At 41.4% G+C, this 18,227-nt stretch overlaps 1 protein-coding gene, 1 non-coding gene and 1 pseudogene across 2 annotated transcripts; 1 reads left to right on the top strand and 2 right to left on the bottom strand.

The window, feature by feature from the left end:
* Window positions 1–1,924: 1,924 nt before the first annotated feature.
* Window positions 1,925–9,698, bottom strand: LOC139555819 (DNA-binding protein RFX6-like). The gene is made up of 19 exons (XM_071369214.1): window positions 9,292–9,698; window positions 8,523–8,676; window positions 8,245–8,368; window positions 8,066–8,127; window positions 7,886–7,963; window positions 7,686–7,713; window positions 7,410–7,517; window positions 7,134–7,211; window positions 6,931–7,044; window positions 6,788–6,837; window positions 6,477–6,636; window positions 6,164–6,305; window positions 5,943–6,052; window positions 5,755–5,872; window positions 4,925–5,047; window positions 4,515–4,709; window positions 3,807–4,325; window positions 3,443–3,649; window positions 1,925–3,282 (listed from the first exon to the last, which is right to left on the bottom strand). Exons 1-19 carry the CDS (start codon window positions 9,593–9,595, stop codon window positions 3,110–3,112), a joined length of 2,847 nt encoding a protein of 948 aa, XP_071225315.1. The 5' UTR covers window positions 9,596–9,698; the 3' UTR covers window positions 1,925–3,109.
* A 940-nt stretch (window positions 9,699–10,638) lies between these two features.
* Window positions 10,639–17,000, top strand: LOC139555861 (tudor domain-containing protein 6-like; annotated as a pseudogene).
* Window positions 17,001–17,138: 138 nt separating this feature from the next.
* trnal-cag (transfer RNA leucine (anticodon CAG)) lies at window positions 17,139–17,221 on the bottom strand. Its single transcript has one exon. It is a non-coding gene; the product is annotated as a tRNA-Leu (tRNA).
* Between the last annotated feature and the right edge of the window lie 1,006 nt (window positions 17,222–18,227).

Here is an 18,227-nt window from a genome sequence, read left to right on the forward strand (position 1 = left end):
ACAAAAAAAATAAGTAGCAGTTTGATATTTAGCTGCAAATGGAGATTTGTGAATGATCCCATTCAATAAAAGCTTAATCATTGACAGTACAGGACACCAGAATATTGTCCTACCAGAGGCTCCAGCAGGCAGTTGTGTGCAATGCACTCATTATAGACACACTCATTAAGACACAACACAAAGACAAGATGTCAGAGGCTCATAGTGGGCTCTACTCTAACCTCTGACAGAGCTCCTACATTACAGTGTTGCTAAAGGTGTCCGCTCACTGTTCTTCCCAACACTGACATCTCGAGTGGCTAGGACATATTAATGCAACCTGTACAGTGTATATTGTGATAAAAAAGGCAGATTCTAGCCTGTAGAGAGCTTTCTATATGGCCATTGTTGATCCTGTATTGCTGATAGCGTGGTCTCCAACCCTCACTTTACTGAACTTGTGTGTTTGAGGTATGAGTAAAAAGTACATAATAACCACTCTACTGCATTGAAGGCTTAAGTGGATATACAGGTGAACTGGACAAGGATGGAGATTATGTTTAAAATATGTCCTAGTCAGACCCCTTTTTAAATGAATATCCTGTAGAAATACACTTGGTTTAGTTTTACCATGATAAAATACGAAATGTCTTGCTAAAGTCAGTGTAATTTCACAGTATGACTATACAAATAACAAAAACCCTTCAAGGTATAAAATGAAGGATATATTTTTGCATATGAAATGATATCTGAGGTGTCTATGGGGGGGTTCTAGTGGGCCTGAGAGATCTGTGAGGTTAAAGCAGTGTTGTGGTTTGATTCTCTGACGTACAACAGTAAAACCATCAGTCTTACACATCACTGGATCTCTTGATCTTTGGCGCGCCTGGGCTACATATGGAGACTCACCACCAAATGCAAAGTTCTGGTTAAACATTGTCCCAACGTTTGCGTTCAGCCTTCTGTTGTTTTTACACTAAAGGTCCCGCAATTGTTGGAGGCATTATTGACTTTGTAATTAAACTATTTTAACGTCAGGATTTGGTCATCATTAGATTTCAAGCCATCTGTTCCCGTCCATGGGCTGAAATGGATTTTCCCCTTGAGTAGATAAAGGATAACACTGATGGGGAATATCATTCATTTTGCTTTGTTTATTCATGTTGTGGAGACAAATGCTGAATCGTCTACTTTAATACATAGCCTGTGCACGTACGTATCAACCCAATACATTTAAATAGTGTATCGCTTCGAAATGATATCATTTCGGCACACAAATGCCCTGGTCAATCTAATGTTACTGATTATGGTTTTATTGGCTTCCATCTGCTCAAAGGCTAACAAAGCTCCATTTAGACAACTCCCCGGAAGTTTCTCTAAAGAGTCACAATGTATAAACAGCTTGATCCTGCTGTGGGTCAAACACCTCTATTGGTTCTAGTTTCTGGTAAACACCTTTATCTGACCATATCTCCCTCTATTGTACAACGAAGAAATCAAATAATAACAGACAAAGCTCAAGTTTGATCCACTGCTTCTTCCATTGTCATTCCGGACAGTAATCTTTCTTTCCTCACCTGGTGTAGGTCCAGTTTACGCATTAAAGGGATGTGTATTCAGAGTTTTGCCACTGGGGCTTTCAGTTGAGAGGTTAGAGATTGTTATTTTGGATGTACTGACAACCAGACAAATGGCTGAAGAAGCACATGAAAGCAAACTAACAAAGTCTCTCTCTCTCTCTCTCTCTCTCTCTCTCTCTCTCTCTCTCTCTCTCTCTCTCTCTCTCTCTCTCTCTCTCTCTCTCTCTCTCTCTCTCTCTCTCTCTCTCTCTCTCTCTCTCTCTCTCTCTCTCTCTCTCTCTCTCTCTCTCTCTCTCTCTCTCTCTCTCTCTCTCTCTCTCTCTCTCTCTCTCTCTAATGAATGAAGCCTTACAGCATTATTTAATAAATGTTAATCTGTATTGCAAACAACAGTAATTTCTAAGCTCCTACCTCTCATTCGGTCATATACAGGTAAGTATAAGTTAATTTTCTCCTAATTTTACATGTATCAAAACCTAAGATACAAAATCTTTTTTTGCTTACAGTTTAGTTTCAACAATGTCTGGCCTAACTCAGATAGAGAGTATATACATTTACAGCATTAATATTACATTGTAACAGGCTATAAAGGCAACTAAAATAAATAACATGCTGTTTTAAAACTTGTCATAATCAATCAAACCTGTCTTAATGAGACTATATATTTTACATTTCAAATGTTTACATTCTTGGTATTATTCAACAGGTATTTATTTACATGTTCACTCAGAAAATACACAAAGTCGCCTTCGACCACATGAAGATGAACTGATTGAATTATATTAAAATGGTTCAATTGCAAATTATTAATTAATTCAATTCATCAAAACATTTGACTGCACATTGACTGAACAGCTGAGGGCTTCATAAATTGACACAAGATATATAGGCTACATAAGAGATACTTTAAGCATATTTCTGTCTGTGATCTGAGTCATTGCTTACAGTGACTGAGTGGTGTGGGAGGGAACGGAGGACCTTGAGGAACGGTGTGGGAGGGAACAGAGGACCTTGAGGAGTGGTGTGGGAGGGAACGGAGGACCTTGAGGAGTGGTGTGGGAGGGAACGGAGGACCTTGAGGAGTGGTGTGGGAGGGAACGGAGGACCTTGAGGAGTGGTGGGGGAGGACCTTAAGGAGCGGTGTGGGAGGGAACGGAGGACCTTGAGGAGTGGTGTGGGAGGGAACGGAGGACCTTGAGGAGTGGTGTGGGAGGGAACGGAGGACATTAAGGAGCGGTGTGGGAGGGAACGGAGGACCTTGAGGAGTGGTGTGGGAGGGAACGGAGGACCTTGAGGAGTGGTGTGGGAGGGAACGGAGGACCTTAAGGAGTGGTGTGGGAGGGAACGGAGGACCTTGAGGAGCGGTGTGAGAGGGAACGGAGGACCTTAAGGAGCGGTGTGGGAGGGAACGGAGGACCTTGAGGAGTGGTGTGGGAGGGAACGGAGGACCTTGAGGAGTGGTGTGGGAGGGAACGGAGGACCTTGAGGAGCGGTGTGAGAGGGAACGGAGGACCTTGAGGAGTGGTGGTGGTTGGAGGTTCAGTCACAGCTCACGGTCCTCCTCCACTAGACCCCATGAACACAGTGTTGATGGGTGGCAGCGATGACACCATGTCACGTACCTCAGATGGTCCCTGGTGAGGAAGCGGTGCATCCTGGGAGTGGAACTGGGCAGGACCTCCATACATGCAGGGTGCGGAGATCGAGGAGGGGAGGGGAGGAGCTAGAGACAAAAACAAGATTATCTTGAATGGGAAATTTACTAGAATAATTATACAAAGCACTCATCGTTTCACCCAGGCCATTGGTAGTGGAACAATGGCGTTCCCTATTACAATGTAAAGTGCCTTGAGCACTAAATATAAATTAAATCCATCACTGACCTCCAGGTGTGCCCAGTGAGTCAGACTCAGGGTAGTAAGGGCCTGCCGGCTTTCTGCCTGTGTCATCCAGGATGTTGAGGGGGTCGTGTACATCAGCGTACGTTGGGACGGAACGGATACTGCTCACACTGCTGATAACTGACACATGCTGGTCTATCATGGAACCCAGCCTCTGGCTATCCAGGTAGCCACTGTTTCCATAGTACCCTGAAAAACAGAGAGGTTCCTCTATGAGCAGAATACACATTTATGGTACAACTTATTGTTAGGGCCCTGAGTTATTTTTGACTAGGTGACGTGACCACATGATCTAACCAGGAAAAACAGACTACTCAGGGCCTATTTCAATATAATTAATCCTTACCACTGTGTCCTGCTGTTGAGTAGGCAGACTCCTGACAGCCACTACTGTTTAACCCACTCATGACAAAATTGTATCCTCCAGAGTCCAGTAGCTGAACCCCCTGAGTCTCCATCCCAGGATCAGGGACTGTGCTGTAATTGGAGGTGGGTCTGGAGCTGTAGGGGGACACTGCACAGCTGCTGTTGAAGTAGTCTTTGGCCAGGTGCTGCTCACTGAAGGACGGGTAGTGGCTGCTGTCAGAGCGGGTGTGGTAGGCAGGGGCCTGGGCCTGTGTCTGGGGCCTGAACACAGCCTGGTAGTTGGAAGTGGTTGGGTAGTAGCTGGGGCTACTGGAAGGTAGGCTCTGGTACATGGTGTCTGGGAAGGCTTGGCAGGAGATGTGGGGCTGGATGGTGGTGCAGGCACTCTGGGGTATGACGGCCATGGGGCCCTGGTTGATGACACTGCCCCTGTTCACCATGGCTGGGGAGATGGGAGGGGTCATCAGAGGGCCACTGTTCTGGGAAAAGTCCATTTGTCCTTGGAGTATAGAGGAAAATGACAAAGCTTTTAGACAATACAATAGGAACATTTATTATTAAAATAGCAATTGTCACACAAACTTATATATGTTAAACCAATGACAGTTTCAATAAAGCTCACATACAATCGGGCAAATTCAATTCAGGATCTGACTGAGAAAATGTCACCCTAAAAACGCATTTGCACCTGACAGAGAGAATCCATCTGTTTCAGAGCCTTGGTAGGTCATGTTTGCCTGCTGATTAGCTGACAGGGTCATGTATGTGTGTTCTGAGAGGGACTCGTTCTTCACAGACAGATCACTGGACACCGCGCTGGGCTTGTTACGGTTGGCCAGGAAACAGGAGCTAGGGGAGGCAGTGAATGCCGCCTTGCTGCCATCTGAAAATAATCACAACAATGTACCTCAGTGATCCTACATCCTCTACAATTACTCCATACTGCTTCATAAAAACTGATAGTATTAAGATGAATTTCAATAACAACTTAATGAAAAAAAACAATCAGAGTTCTACATAATATAATTAGATACTCTATGTATGACATGTAATTGTATATTTTCGATCAAAAGTAAAAACAGTCACGCTTGCTTGTACCTGCATTTCTCATGTATTTATCTAGGATATTCTGGAGGTCTTGTTCTTTGTCATTGTTGAATTGTGTCTCAATAGCCAGAAGGATATACTCATCCAGCAGCATGCGGATGAGGTGGAACGAACCTGGGATGAAAAGAAAACACATCTTAGTTTGCTACTAGCATAACAACCTCTTATTGTCCTAGTTTTTCCCACCAGAAATCAAACCTATTATCTTATCACATTTTTCTGAAGCTCAGATGTGCACTATCATGACAGAATATCCAAATATTCTCTAACAACCTTCACCTTACAAACTGTGAAACCGCTCCAAAGGCTGTTCTGTGCACCAATAACCAGGTGCGAAGGGTTTGACACAACCAGCCCCAGAGGTCTGCCTTCACCTGGGCTTTCATCTCACCAGGCCTGCTGTTTGACCTGTTGGGTCATGTGATTGTTCTCCAGTCTGTTTGACTTTTGTTTGGTGATAGACCCGTCATGGCCAGGAGGTGAGGAAGGTGCATGGAAGTCTGTCTCCAAACACAGTGCACGCGACCGAGAGATAATGCTTTGTTTACCTGGGGCTAGGCCATTATAATTTATGGCTCATTGTAGCATTCTGTTCAGAGCCAGCCGACCTAGCAAAATGATAAGTGTGTTTGTGTCTGTCGTAGTGCCCGACCGGGTATCATTTAGACTATGGCAGTAGTAATGAATTTAACTGAAAGCTGAAATGACATATAAATAGGCTAGTGTACAGCATTTCCTGCATGTTCTAGATGTTCTAGATGTTCCATGGATATACACACTATCAGGAGGAACTGTTATAGAGGGATTTGGTCATTTCTTACCAAAACTTGTGGCGTTGTTCAACGTGAGGTTGTGCATAACACGTGCTCCAAAGAAACTCCACTTGAGGAGGAAGTCCTGAGCTCGCTTCTTTATAGACCGTCCGTTCTGCTTCCCAGGCTGGAGAGAAATAGATGTCAACATCCAATCTGACAACCCCAATCTTAGATTGGAAAAGGGGACAACGTACCTTAATGACCTTCTGCTCCACAACAGTGTCCAGCCACTCAATAAAGGATTCCACAGTGGCATTCTTCTTCAGTAGGTCTTTCAGCTCTTGGAACGCTGTTATAGAGTCATCTAGCAACATGAGGAGAAAGCAAGTTAACATTGTTTACAGGAATGAACCTGGCAGTGTTTTCCATGTACAATGTAAATGTTCGATGAGGGGAAATTATTCAAGTCTCTCACATTCAGAGTAGAGGTCAGAGTCTTGGTCACCACTTGAGATGGTGAAAAGGGCTTGTGACCCTATGCTGTTCAAATCCACTTGATCTACATCCACCACCATGGAGTTCACCACATTCTGGTCAAAAAGAGCGGGTCTCGCGATCTGTTGTAAAAACAGAAAATGACCAAAAATGACATATGCAAATTATATTTCTTAGAGTCATAATAAAATGAATGATATATAGATATACTTCAAATACTTTTAAATATGTATTTGTAAAGTTAAACATGAACAAAATATGTATATTCTTCTGTGCTGTTATCAGTGCTTTACCTGGGCAAGGTGTAAGAAGGAGGTCTGACGCTTTAGAGAGGACACAAATCTGCGTGCGATCGGGAGCTTCTTCTCTGAGAGGCATTCTGGGAGGTTTTCCAGAGAAGACACCATCCAGTCTTCCCAGTGCTTGGCCAACTTACGGATGTCTGCCAGGAGACTGCAAACAAGATACTCTTTACACACAACAGTACGTGACCTGGACCGACTGCCATATCTTATGACTAGTAATTCCATATAGCATAAACCTTACAATACATCTGGTGTCCAGGTGAGCAAAACAAAAATGTTGAAAGACAAAAATACTCTACCTTTCAGGCATCTCCTGCATCGTAGCAGGGATCAGGACATCTGTCAGAACCTGAAAAATGGATGGCACAACTTGTACAGTTGAGGTAGGTATCCTACAACAACTAATGAGGATGCTGCTCTATGATTCTGGAGAAACACTTACCTTATATAGTATAGAGTCACACACACAGAAGATGTCCACGATTACGGAGTTATCCAGCAGTGGTAAAAGGTGGTCGGGCATTCCTTGCCAGAAATGCAGCAGAAAATTCTGTATCTGAAACATAGTAAATATAAATAGTGAGTCAGGAGAAAATTCGTCAGAAAAGGCTACAAAATCTTTTGTTTGGATTTTGTATAGAATACCTCTTCAAAGTTGACATTGATGGCATTGTCCAGGATGCACTGACAATGTGTTTTGTACATCATGATGAGCGTGTCCACCTATGGGACATAATGTTTTGCATTTACATTTTGAGTCATTTAGCAAATGCTCTTATCCAGAGCGAGTGCATACATTTCGCACTAACATAATGTGAAGATAATTCACAATGGTTACAGTCTTCTTGCTATTGAATACCGTATGTGATCAGCAATCTTAATGGCACAGAAAGTTGAAGTATTGGTGAAAAAAATACAAACCTTCTCTTTAGAGACAGAACCTTGAAGCACTAGATGCTGTACACTTGGGAATTCTGGAAGCAAAGTTCCTGTTTTGGAGCTGAGGGAGTATTTCCGAGTATATCCTCCCTGTTAAACAGTATGAATGTTTGACGTCGTAGTCTTAGTAACAGATAGAATGTATTAGAAAACATGATTCACGTCACTAAAATCTTACAAGAAGATATGGAAATGAAAATAAACTGTTATTTGTCCGTTATATATTTGCTAGAGACTATTCATTCATAACAATCTTACCTCATTCTTGAGTTTGCTCCCTGAAAATCTAGAATCAAATAATAAATCACACTGAGATTCAATTCCAGAATGTCATTGCAATTTCAATTCCATAGTTGAGTAAGTAGCCTAGGACCTGGCTGATCACTTTCTATAACAAACATTACAGATTGATGTGTATTATGACAATGCTCCAGAGCAAATTCTGTGAATGATCTTACCTCGTCAAGCCTTTTCCTGAGTACACCAAGTGATAATAGGCACTGCTCTCTTTGATGCCAATGCCGTAATAATGATATCTGTCGAATATCAACAACATCAATACATGTTATATTGAGGCATATCATATCACTACAATAACAATTCTGTTTGAAAAGCAAATATTCCCCGCTAGATCTTACTTTGAATGACCTCGGGTCCCAAGTCTTCTTGTTGTAAGAAGTGGAAATTTCTGACGAATTGTCTAATGTGCACAGAGAACAATACCAAAAAAACATCATTTACATTTTCCACCACCATATGTTGCATTTATCTATAACATCCACCACAAACTCCACCGCATCCTCAAGACTCATATCACCTTGCCAAATGTAGCAGCACAGGCTGGATCCAGTTTCTCCTTCCTACAGAAGTCTAGGTAGTGAGCGTACAGGATGCAACGCGGCAGACAAACGCCTTCACAAACAATATAGTTTTCCTCCAGCCTCGGGAACAAGCAGTCACACAAATCACATGTATAATCAATCATCAACAAGAAAATAAACATTCACATTTGTAAGAAGTATTGTTACTATTCAAATGCATTACAACATTATAAATATTATTGAGTTGTAAAATGTTGTGACTTTGGAACACTACCATTGAAGAGTGAGCTGAGTCTGTTTCTTCTTGTCCTTTATGATCTGAGTGATGCTTTTCCTCGGGGTAGTCTGTTTGAAAGCCAAATCTTTGGAATACTCAACAAAATCCTGGTCCTCCTCAGAAGACGGGGTTTCATTAGTGTCCTCTGCTTCTGACAGTGTTGTGGGGGAGAAAACAGTCATGAAGTGAAAAATATTTTTCAGTAGTGCAGGGCCATGACAAGGTAGGTGGCTAAATGAACCATACAATTATAAATAAGTATTCCCTAGACAGGATTTCCAAGAGTCATGAAAATTAACACAATAGAGAAAAATGGGTCCCATGTGGCTTAGTTTGAAGAGCATAGTGCCTGCAACGCCAGGGATGTGGGCTCGATTCCCAAGTGGGACCGGTACATGGTAAGAAAAAATGTATGCCCTCACTACTGTATAATTCGCTCTGGCTAAAACCGTCTGCTATGACTAAAAGGTTCTGGTCAGATTAAGTAGAATGTTTAGGCTACAAATGGTAAGAGAGAGGGAGAAAACATGGGATTTGGAATACATGCTTTTCTTTTAGCCTACCCAACAAACAATGAAAAAAGTACACTTTGGTGCAGGCATATTACAACAAAAAACGATCCACAATTTAATACAGCACAAACTACTGCTTGACATCAACAAGCGCTCAATTTTTAATGGCGTTTATAATTTGATGACTCTTGGGGGAAGAGGGCCTCTCAGCAATCAATTATGTGTAGGCCTATTAATCCGACTTTATTCATCACCTGATTTAATTCCCGAATCATCTTCCTCGTCAAACTTTGAGAGTGAATGTCCATGGAAATCACGGGGTAATTTCTCGTCAGATAAAGCGGTGTGCATAAACTCCTCAGAGGCATCGCAGAATTTCTTGGTTGAAGGTGGATGAACATGAAGAAATGGGCCATCCCGGATCGGGCTAGTATTCCGTTTCATAGGCATGTTCAATGAAAATATTATGAGGTAAAAAGTAAAACAAAACAAATACAAAATAACTGAAATGGAACATTTAAATGCATGTGTAAGAACATGTACACATATTGTCTTCATGAGGCAAGTATCCTATCCGCACAAATACAATCCTCTCAATAAATATACTTATATATACTTTTCCCCCAATTTCATCGTCTCATCTCATAATTAGCCATCCATTTTCAGTAGCCTAATAGAAAAAAACAAAGCGCAGTTCTCTAGTCTCTCCCCAAACCTTACAATGAAACTCTGATAACTACCTTTTTGGAGTCAATGCTGTGGTTAAAGAACGACGTCACATTGGTAATTGCCTAGGGATTCATTTATCATATTTGCAGAGGACGGGGCGCTGATTCAGTCTATCAATGATTAACTAAAAAGCCAACATCTACCCTTGGTCTGCTGTAGGCCTGCACTGCCTCGCACCTTATGCCGTTAGCAGAGAAATAAGTGTTTGCTATTTTAATTTGAAATTGAATCATTTATGCAATAAAACGGTGTATTTGTCTATGCATAATTATTTCCTGTGGGTTTATGCGAAATACCTAAATGAAACAGTTTTTCAGCAACAAGGATATAGGCCTTGTATCAATTGCTACTCGGGATGTCCCCCTCTAGTGTAGTCAAGCCAATACGTTTTTTTTTGCTCTAAAGTTGCATCTGAACACAACAAATCTGTTTCTAACCTGAAATTTAATTAAATACCGTGTTATTTTATCGAATATTTTTTTGCTGGGCAAATTCTCAATTGATTTTCCATACATTTCTTTAAAGGGGGGGGGGGGGGGGGGGGGGGTGATACCTTGTGCTATTCTTACCGATGCAGCACTAACGGTTCTGGGGGGGGGGGGGCAGTGCCCCTGTGACAACAATTTTGGACCCCCTTGTGGATCCCCATTACACATTTTTACTTTCGTTCTTTTTTTACATCCTTTATTAGACAGAAAATGCAAATAAATTGTTGAATGATTATGAACATGGTCTTTTCCCTGCTAATGCCTGCAATGCAGTGAAGAAAACGATATGACAACAATAACGTCTAATGTAACTGGCCCCTCTAACAGTACAACTGGCCCCAGCTTGGCCCCCCCCAGTTGAAATGGTCTAGAACTGCCACTGTGATGCAGCAGGTACAGTTGAAGTCGGAAGTTTACGTACACCTTAGCCAAATACAATTAAACTCAGTTTTTCACAATTCCTGACATTTAATACTAGTAAAAATTCTCTGTCTTATGTCAGTTAGGATCACCACTTTATTTTAAGAATGTGAAATGTCAGAATAATAGTAGAGAGAATGATTTATTTCAGCTTTTATTTCTTTCATCACATTCCCAGTGGGTCAGAAGTTTACATACACTCAATTAGTATTTGGTAGCATTGCCGTTAAATTGTTTAACTTGGGTCAAACATTTTGGGAGCCTTCCACAAGTTTCCCACAATAAGTTGGGTGAATTTTGGCCCATTCCTCCTGACGGAGCTGGTGTAACTGAGTCAGGTTTGTAGGCCTTCTTGCTCGCACACGCTTTTTCAGTTCTGCCCACAAATTTTCTATAGGATTGAGGTCAGGGCTTTGTGATGGCCACTCCAATACCTTGACTTTGTTGTCCTTAAGTTGTTTTTGCCACAACTTTGGTAGTATGCTTGGGGTCATTGTCCATTTGGAAGACCCATTTGCGACCAAGCTTTAACTTCCTGACTGATGTCTTGAGATGTTGCTTCAATATATCCACATACTTTTTCTCCCTCATGATGTCATCTATTTTGTGAAGTCCACCAGTCCCCCCTGCAGCAAAGCACCCCCACAACATGATGCTGCCACTCCCGTGCTTCACGGTTGGAATGGTGTTCTTCGGCTTGCAAGCCTCCCCCTTCTCCCTCCAAACATAACGATGGTCATTATGGCCAAACAGTTCTATTTTTGTTTCATCAGACCAGAGGACATTTCTCCAAAAAGTACGATCTTTGTCCCCATGTTCAGTTGCAAACCATGGTCTGGCTTTTTTTTACGGCGGTTTTGGAGCAGTGGCTTCTTCCTTGCTGAGCGGCCTTTCAGGTTATGGGACTCGTTATACAGTGGATATAGATACTTTGTACCTGTTTCCTCCAGCATCTTCACAAGGTCCTTTGCTGTTGTTCTGGGATTGATTTGCACTTTTCGCACCGAAGTACGTTCATCTCTAGGAGACAGAACGCGTCTCCTGCCTGAGCGGTATGACAGCTGCGTGGTCCCATGGTGTTTATACTTATGTACTATTGTTTGTACAGATGAACGTGGTACCTTAAGGCGTTTGGAAATTGCTCCCAAGGATGAACCAGATTTGTGAAGGTCTACAATTTTTTTTCTGAGGTCTTGACTGATTTCTTTTGATTTTCCCATGATGTCAAACAAAGAGGCACTGAGTTTGAAGGTAGGCCTTGAAATACACTGCTCAAAAAAATATGCACATTTGTGGCCTGCTGGAGGTCATTTTGCAGGGCTCTGGCAGTGCTCCTTCTTGCACAAAGGCGGAGGTAGCGGTCCTGCTGCTGGGTTGTTGCTCTCCTACGGCCTCCTCCACGTCTCCTGATGTACTGGCCTGTCTCCTGGTAGTGCCTCCATGCTCTGGACACTACGCTGACAGACACAGCAAACCTTCTTGCCACAGCTCGCATTGATGTGCCATCCTGGATGAGCTGCACTACCTGAGCCACTTGTGTGGGTTGTAGACTCCGTCTCATGCTACCACTAGAGTGAAAGCACCGCCAGCATTCAAAAGTGACCAAAACATCAGCCAGGAAGCATAGGAACTGAGAAGTGGTCTGTGGTCACCACCTGCAGAATCACTCCTTTATTGGGGGTGTCTTGCTAATTGCCTATAATTTCCACCTTTTGTCTATTCCATTTGCACAACAGCATGTGAAATTTATTGTCAATCAGTGTTGCTTCCTAAGTGGACAGTTTGATTTCACAGAAGTGTGATTGACTTGGAGTTACATTGTGTTGTTTAAGTGTTCCCTTTATTTTTTTGAGCAGTGTACATCCACAGGTACCTCCAATTGACTCAAATGATGTCAATTAGCCTATCAGAAGCTTCTAAAGCCATGACATCATTTTCTGGAATTTTCCAAGCTGTTTACATGCACAGTCAACTTAGTGTATTTTTGTTTTAGATTCCGTCTCTCACAGTTGAAGTGTACCTATGATAAAAATAACAGACCTCTACATGCTTTGTAAGTAGGAAAACCTGCAAAATCGGCAGTGTATCAAATACTTGTTCTCCCCACTGTATGTGTTGTGATAATTTAATTGTTTTCTGGGAGACTAGTCAGGATCGAGAGGAAGATGAATGGAGCAAAGTACAGAGAGATACTTGATGAAAACCTGCTCCAGAGCTCTCAGGTCCTCAGACTGGGGGCGAAGGTTCTCCTTCCAACAGGACAACGACTATAAGCACACAGCCAAGACATCACAGGAATGGCTTCGGGACAAGTCTCCGAATGTCCTTGAGTGGCCCAGCCAGAGCCCGGGCTTGAACCCGATCTAACATATCTGTAGTGACCTGAAAATAGCTGTGCAGCAATGCTACCCATCCAACCTGACAGAGCTTGAGAGGATCTGCAGAGAAGATTGGGAGAAAATCCCCAAATACAGGTGTGCCAAGCTTGTAGCGTCATACAAAAGAAGACTCAAGGCTGTAATCGCTGCCAAAGGTGCTTCAACAAAGTACTAAGTATAGGGTCTGAATACTTACATAAATGTGATATTTACGTTTTTTATTTTAAATAAATGTGCAAATATGTCTAAAAACCTGTTTTTACTTTGTCAGTATTGTGTGTAGATTGATGAGGGGAAAAATCCTACATTTTAGAATAAGGCTGTAACGTAACAAAATGTGGAAAAGTCAAGTGGTCTGAATACTTTCCAAATGCACTATATATGCATCAAGAAGATCCTGGAAAAGTTTGCTATTGAACCAGCATTTGTCCTCAGTTGTTCTCTTGTGAATGTCAAGCCTTTTGACGACGACGTTGTATGGAGAATCTTTGCAACATAATACTTCAGACGAGCAGTCTCCAACAAAGCTCACTTTGTGCATGTTGTCCACGTAAGGAAAGATGGATATGTGGTTGATTTGTGAGAGGGAAAACAACACATCACAGAGCTCCTGACCACAACCAAGCATGTATAATTCTGGAAATACACTCCCTCTGAGCCTGTGATACTCAAGAGCGAGATGGAGAAGAAAATGATGAAACAGAAGTTCTGTAGAAAAGGACAAGTTAGTGGAAATGGATTAAGCACAAGTGGAGTCACAAGGAACTCTCCCAAAGATATGTGGGACATTTCTGAATCGGATGGCTGTGAAAAGAAACCTGAAAGCCCAAAGTCAAGAACCCCAAAAGACAAGAATCCGACTGTGAAATTCAAAACACTGACATTCGGAGGTGAGATAGCTGTGCAATGCGCTCACATCAACACACCCTCAGATTTTTGGTGTCAGCTGAAAAGCAAGATCCCCAACTTGGAGGAAATTATGGAAGTGATGCAGGAGCATTACCATACACACACACAATTCCCGTGCAGGCAGGTGTTTCATGTTGTTGCCAAGTCTGAAGATGACGGCAGATGGTACAGGGCCTGCATTGTAGGAGCACAGTAGGACGAAGTTGAAGTGATATTTGTGGACAATGGGATAGTAGCAAAAGAGTGTGCACAATCTTCAAGCAATTGTGGCAGAATTACTTGATCTTGAGGGGCAAGCATTTAGATGTAGCCTTTACAACTTGATTGAACCTGCAAAAGGCAGCGGTGGTGATTGGTGCACAGAGGCATGAGATTTACTGAAGGACTTCACTCAAAGCCAGTCAGTGAATTTGACATGCAGTGCACACTTTCAACTGTATGTAAAAAACAATGTCGTTGACCTCCAGAACACTCAACAGAATGCAACAAAGAAGCTTGTGGAAAAAGGTCTTGCAAGAGAAGGGCAAACCTCTATGCAACTTATGCAATCAGTATGCCCAGACTCTTTTGTCCATCCCTCCTTCAACTTGAGATGTAGAAGTGAAGAGCAGTCTGTGTCACTCATGTGTGCAGTCCATGGGAGAAGTATTGCCAGTTGGACAGAAATACTGAAATGATTGAAGACTTGATGTAGAAAGTCACCATGGAAAGTGAAGACATACTGCGTGCCAACTCTGGTCCTGGTATTGGAAAACTTTGCCTGGCATAATATTACGGTAATGGCAAATGGTACAGGGATGTGGCTTGCCCTGTTCAGTCTACTCTGCTTCTAAACATGTTTTGGCTGTGGACTATGGAAACATGTATATTGTTGAAAAAACTAAAACTATTTAATGTCTATTCCCAGACATTCAGCAGATTTACTGTTCACTCCCATCCAGGCATTGAGATGCAGTTGAACAAATCCAGAAAAATAACAACTTTGCAGAGGTCAACAAATGGCTGGAGAAATCCATTCTCCACTAGCCACTTCAAGCTGTTGTTGCAGGAAAGAATGAGGATGGGACTGTCTTTCGATCTGTTTGATGGAGACATAAACATCAATGAGAACGTCAAAACCGCTCATTGCTAATCAAAAACACAAGGAGAAGAAAAGCAACAGTGGACCTGTGACTGGTCACGAAGGACACAAAGAGCAATTGAAGAACAAAACTTGATAAAAAACTAGACAGATATCATCTGAAAGTGTGTTACCGGCCACAACAACCACCAACATCAAAAGACGCAGTCTTTAAATTCTCAAAAAGAAACCCACCAAAGTGTCCTGATGCCCAGTAAGATTAGAAAGAGCACAGTGAAAAAAATCACATAGTTCAAATGTGAGGAAAGGACAGAAGGAAAAACAGATCAAGGTGATGTAGACAGTTCCTCCAAACTCACAGAAATAGTTTGCTCCATCCAATTGCCAAAACTTGCACAACTCCCCCCTGATCCCAAAATAAAATCAGGGTTCCGAGGTCTGGGGTTTGTTTCCTACATCAATACCGTAAACAGCTTGATGAACAATCCATTCTGAAAATGGATTGAGCTGTTTAACGCTGAGCTGTTTAAAGAAACCATGGAGAACCACAGCACATTGGTGAACTTAAGAATGAATGACCATGTTGCTGCTGAATATGAAGAGGATGGTGTACTCTACTGTGCAGTTGTAACAGATAATGCATCAAATGGCCATTTTACGGTGGAGGTTGTTGACTATGGAAATGCAGACAAAATGTACACTCTGACAAGTGAGGAGAATGTCAAAGAAGGAATTCAACGCTTGGCAAAATTAACAAAAGACGACCAGTGGCACAGGGCAGTTGTACGGCATGCATCTATTTACCTACAGAGGATGTCTCAATGGGTTGATGAATGGAGTGTTCACCTTTTAAGCATGGCTTAAGTTATCTAAATGAAGATTTCAGTATGACAACATCTTCTTGGAGTGTATTTGAAAGAAAATCAATGGTGTTGCTTTTTGACTGGCACAGTTTAGTCTTGATATTCATGTACCATAAATACCTGAAGTGGAATGTCCTTTTGTTTGAATGATATTGTGCCTCTTGCTTATCGAACAAAAATACTATTGGGATATTTAGGCAAACTGCTAAAATGTTATGACTACACTGATATTCAAGTTAGTAATTTGATAGGCCTCCTTTTTTCTTTGGTTTTGATGCCATAATGTACTGTAATCGATTATGGTTATTTTCAGTGGTGTAAAGTACTTAAGTAAAAATACTTTAAAGTACTACTTAAGTGTTTTTTGGGGGTATCTGTACTTTACTTTATATATTTTTGACAACTTTCTTTTACTTCACTACATTCCTTAAGAAAATATTGTACTTTTTACTCCATACATTTTCCTTGACACCCAAAAGTACTTATTTGAATGCTTAGCATGACAGGAAAATAATCAAATTCACAGAATTCATCAACCAAACATCCCTGGACATCCCTACTGCCTCTGATCTGGTGGACTCACTAAACACACATGCTTCGTTTGTAAATGATGTCTGAATGTTGGACTGTGTTGGACTGTTGGCTTTCCATAAATAAATGTTAAAAAACAAGACAATGGGTGCCATCTGGAATTTGAATTTGAAATATAAGGAATTTGAAATTATTTATACTTTTACTTTTGATACTTAAGTATATTTTAGCAATTACATTTAATTGTGATATTTAAGTATATTTTAAACCAAATACTTTTAGACTTTTACTGAAGTAGAATTTTATTGTGTGATGTTTACTTGAGTCATTTTCTATTAAGGTATCTTTACTTATACTCAAGTATGACAGTTTTTCCACCACTGGTTATTTTTGTGGCATAACCAGTTGTGGGAAAAGCACCCAACTGTCAAATTGAGTAAAAGTAAAGATACCTTAATAGAAAATTACCCAAGTATGCCTTTAACAAAAGAATCTGACTCATTTCAGTAATTCATACGCCATTTCCTCTTTTATAATTTTGTTATTTGTTACAGATTGGTGTGAATGGATTGTCAATAATCGATGTGTAACAATCGTTTGTTCAGTAAAGAAAAACTTTAAAAAAGAATAACAATGAAAGCCGTCGTGAGTGTATTCAGGTCACAACGCTGTACCATACATAATTTATGTAGAAAAATATACTGTCAGAAGTGGGATTCGAACCCACGCCTCCAGGGGAGACTGCGACCTGAACGCAGCGCCTTAGACCGCTCGGCCATCCTGACTCATATACATAATAGTATTAGATTGCAAGTTTAATATGCACGCTGTATAGCTGTTTGAACTAGATACGCTGTAAGATTTTTTTTTAGATTTAGGCATCGATTCAATCTGTAAAATGTAAGTGTTACAGATTCCGCGATAAAACTATAAAAATAAAGAGAGTCGCACACTCCATATATAATCTTCCAGGAATTTATTGGGTAGACCCAATAATTATCCAGGAGTTGATATATAAAGTGTTGAACATTATGTTATGTGGTTGCAACGTAGCATCTCGTGCAAGGCTGCTACCACATTCTAAACCGCTACATTGTTTCTTCACTGCTGTTAGACAGCTTCGTCTTTGCCGTTGGACCATCTAATGGTATAGCATTCTCTATTCTCTACAAATTGACCTACACTTGCCTAAAGGGTATAAACATTGCGCTTGCACTAGTAGCTACTGCAGTGCCTGTTTTGCATGTTATTTTGGCATTAATATGTGTCACATATCAGTTTGCAAACAATGTAAAAAAATAAATATCACTGAGTTAATAAAGCCTTATACAAACATGGTCTCTTTTTTGTTTTCTTGAGTAAGGGAGCTCCAAAATGCAGGTGTTTCAGCCTAACTCAGTGCTTTCTGTGGTGGTGGGGCAAACCATCAGAAAATCCAGAGCGTTGCACAGTGATTGGCTCAGTGTTCTGTCACTTATGGGGACACTACGTCACCGCCAAGTCTAAGGGTAGAGCTTGAAAATTCAAGCCCCTTGGGTGCTGCCATAGAGTTACAGTAGAAGTGCCCATCCAAGAAGGCTCAAGGTCATTGGAGTGGCGCAGCGGTCTAAGGTACTGTATCTTAGTGATAGACGTGTCACTACCAACCCTGGTTTGATCCTGAGCTGTATTACAACTGGATGTGATTGGGAGTCCCATAGGGTGGCGCACAATTGACCCAGCATCGTTAGGGTTTGGTCGGAGTAGGCAGTCATTATAAATAAGAAATAGTTCTTAACTGACTTGCCTAGT

This window comes from Salvelinus alpinus, chromosome 27 (genome assembly GCF_045679555.1).
Source record: "Salvelinus alpinus chromosome 27, SLU_Salpinus.1, whole genome shotgun sequence".
NCBI classification, from domain to species: Eukaryota; Metazoa; Chordata; class Actinopteri; order Salmoniformes; family Salmonidae; genus Salvelinus; species Salvelinus alpinus.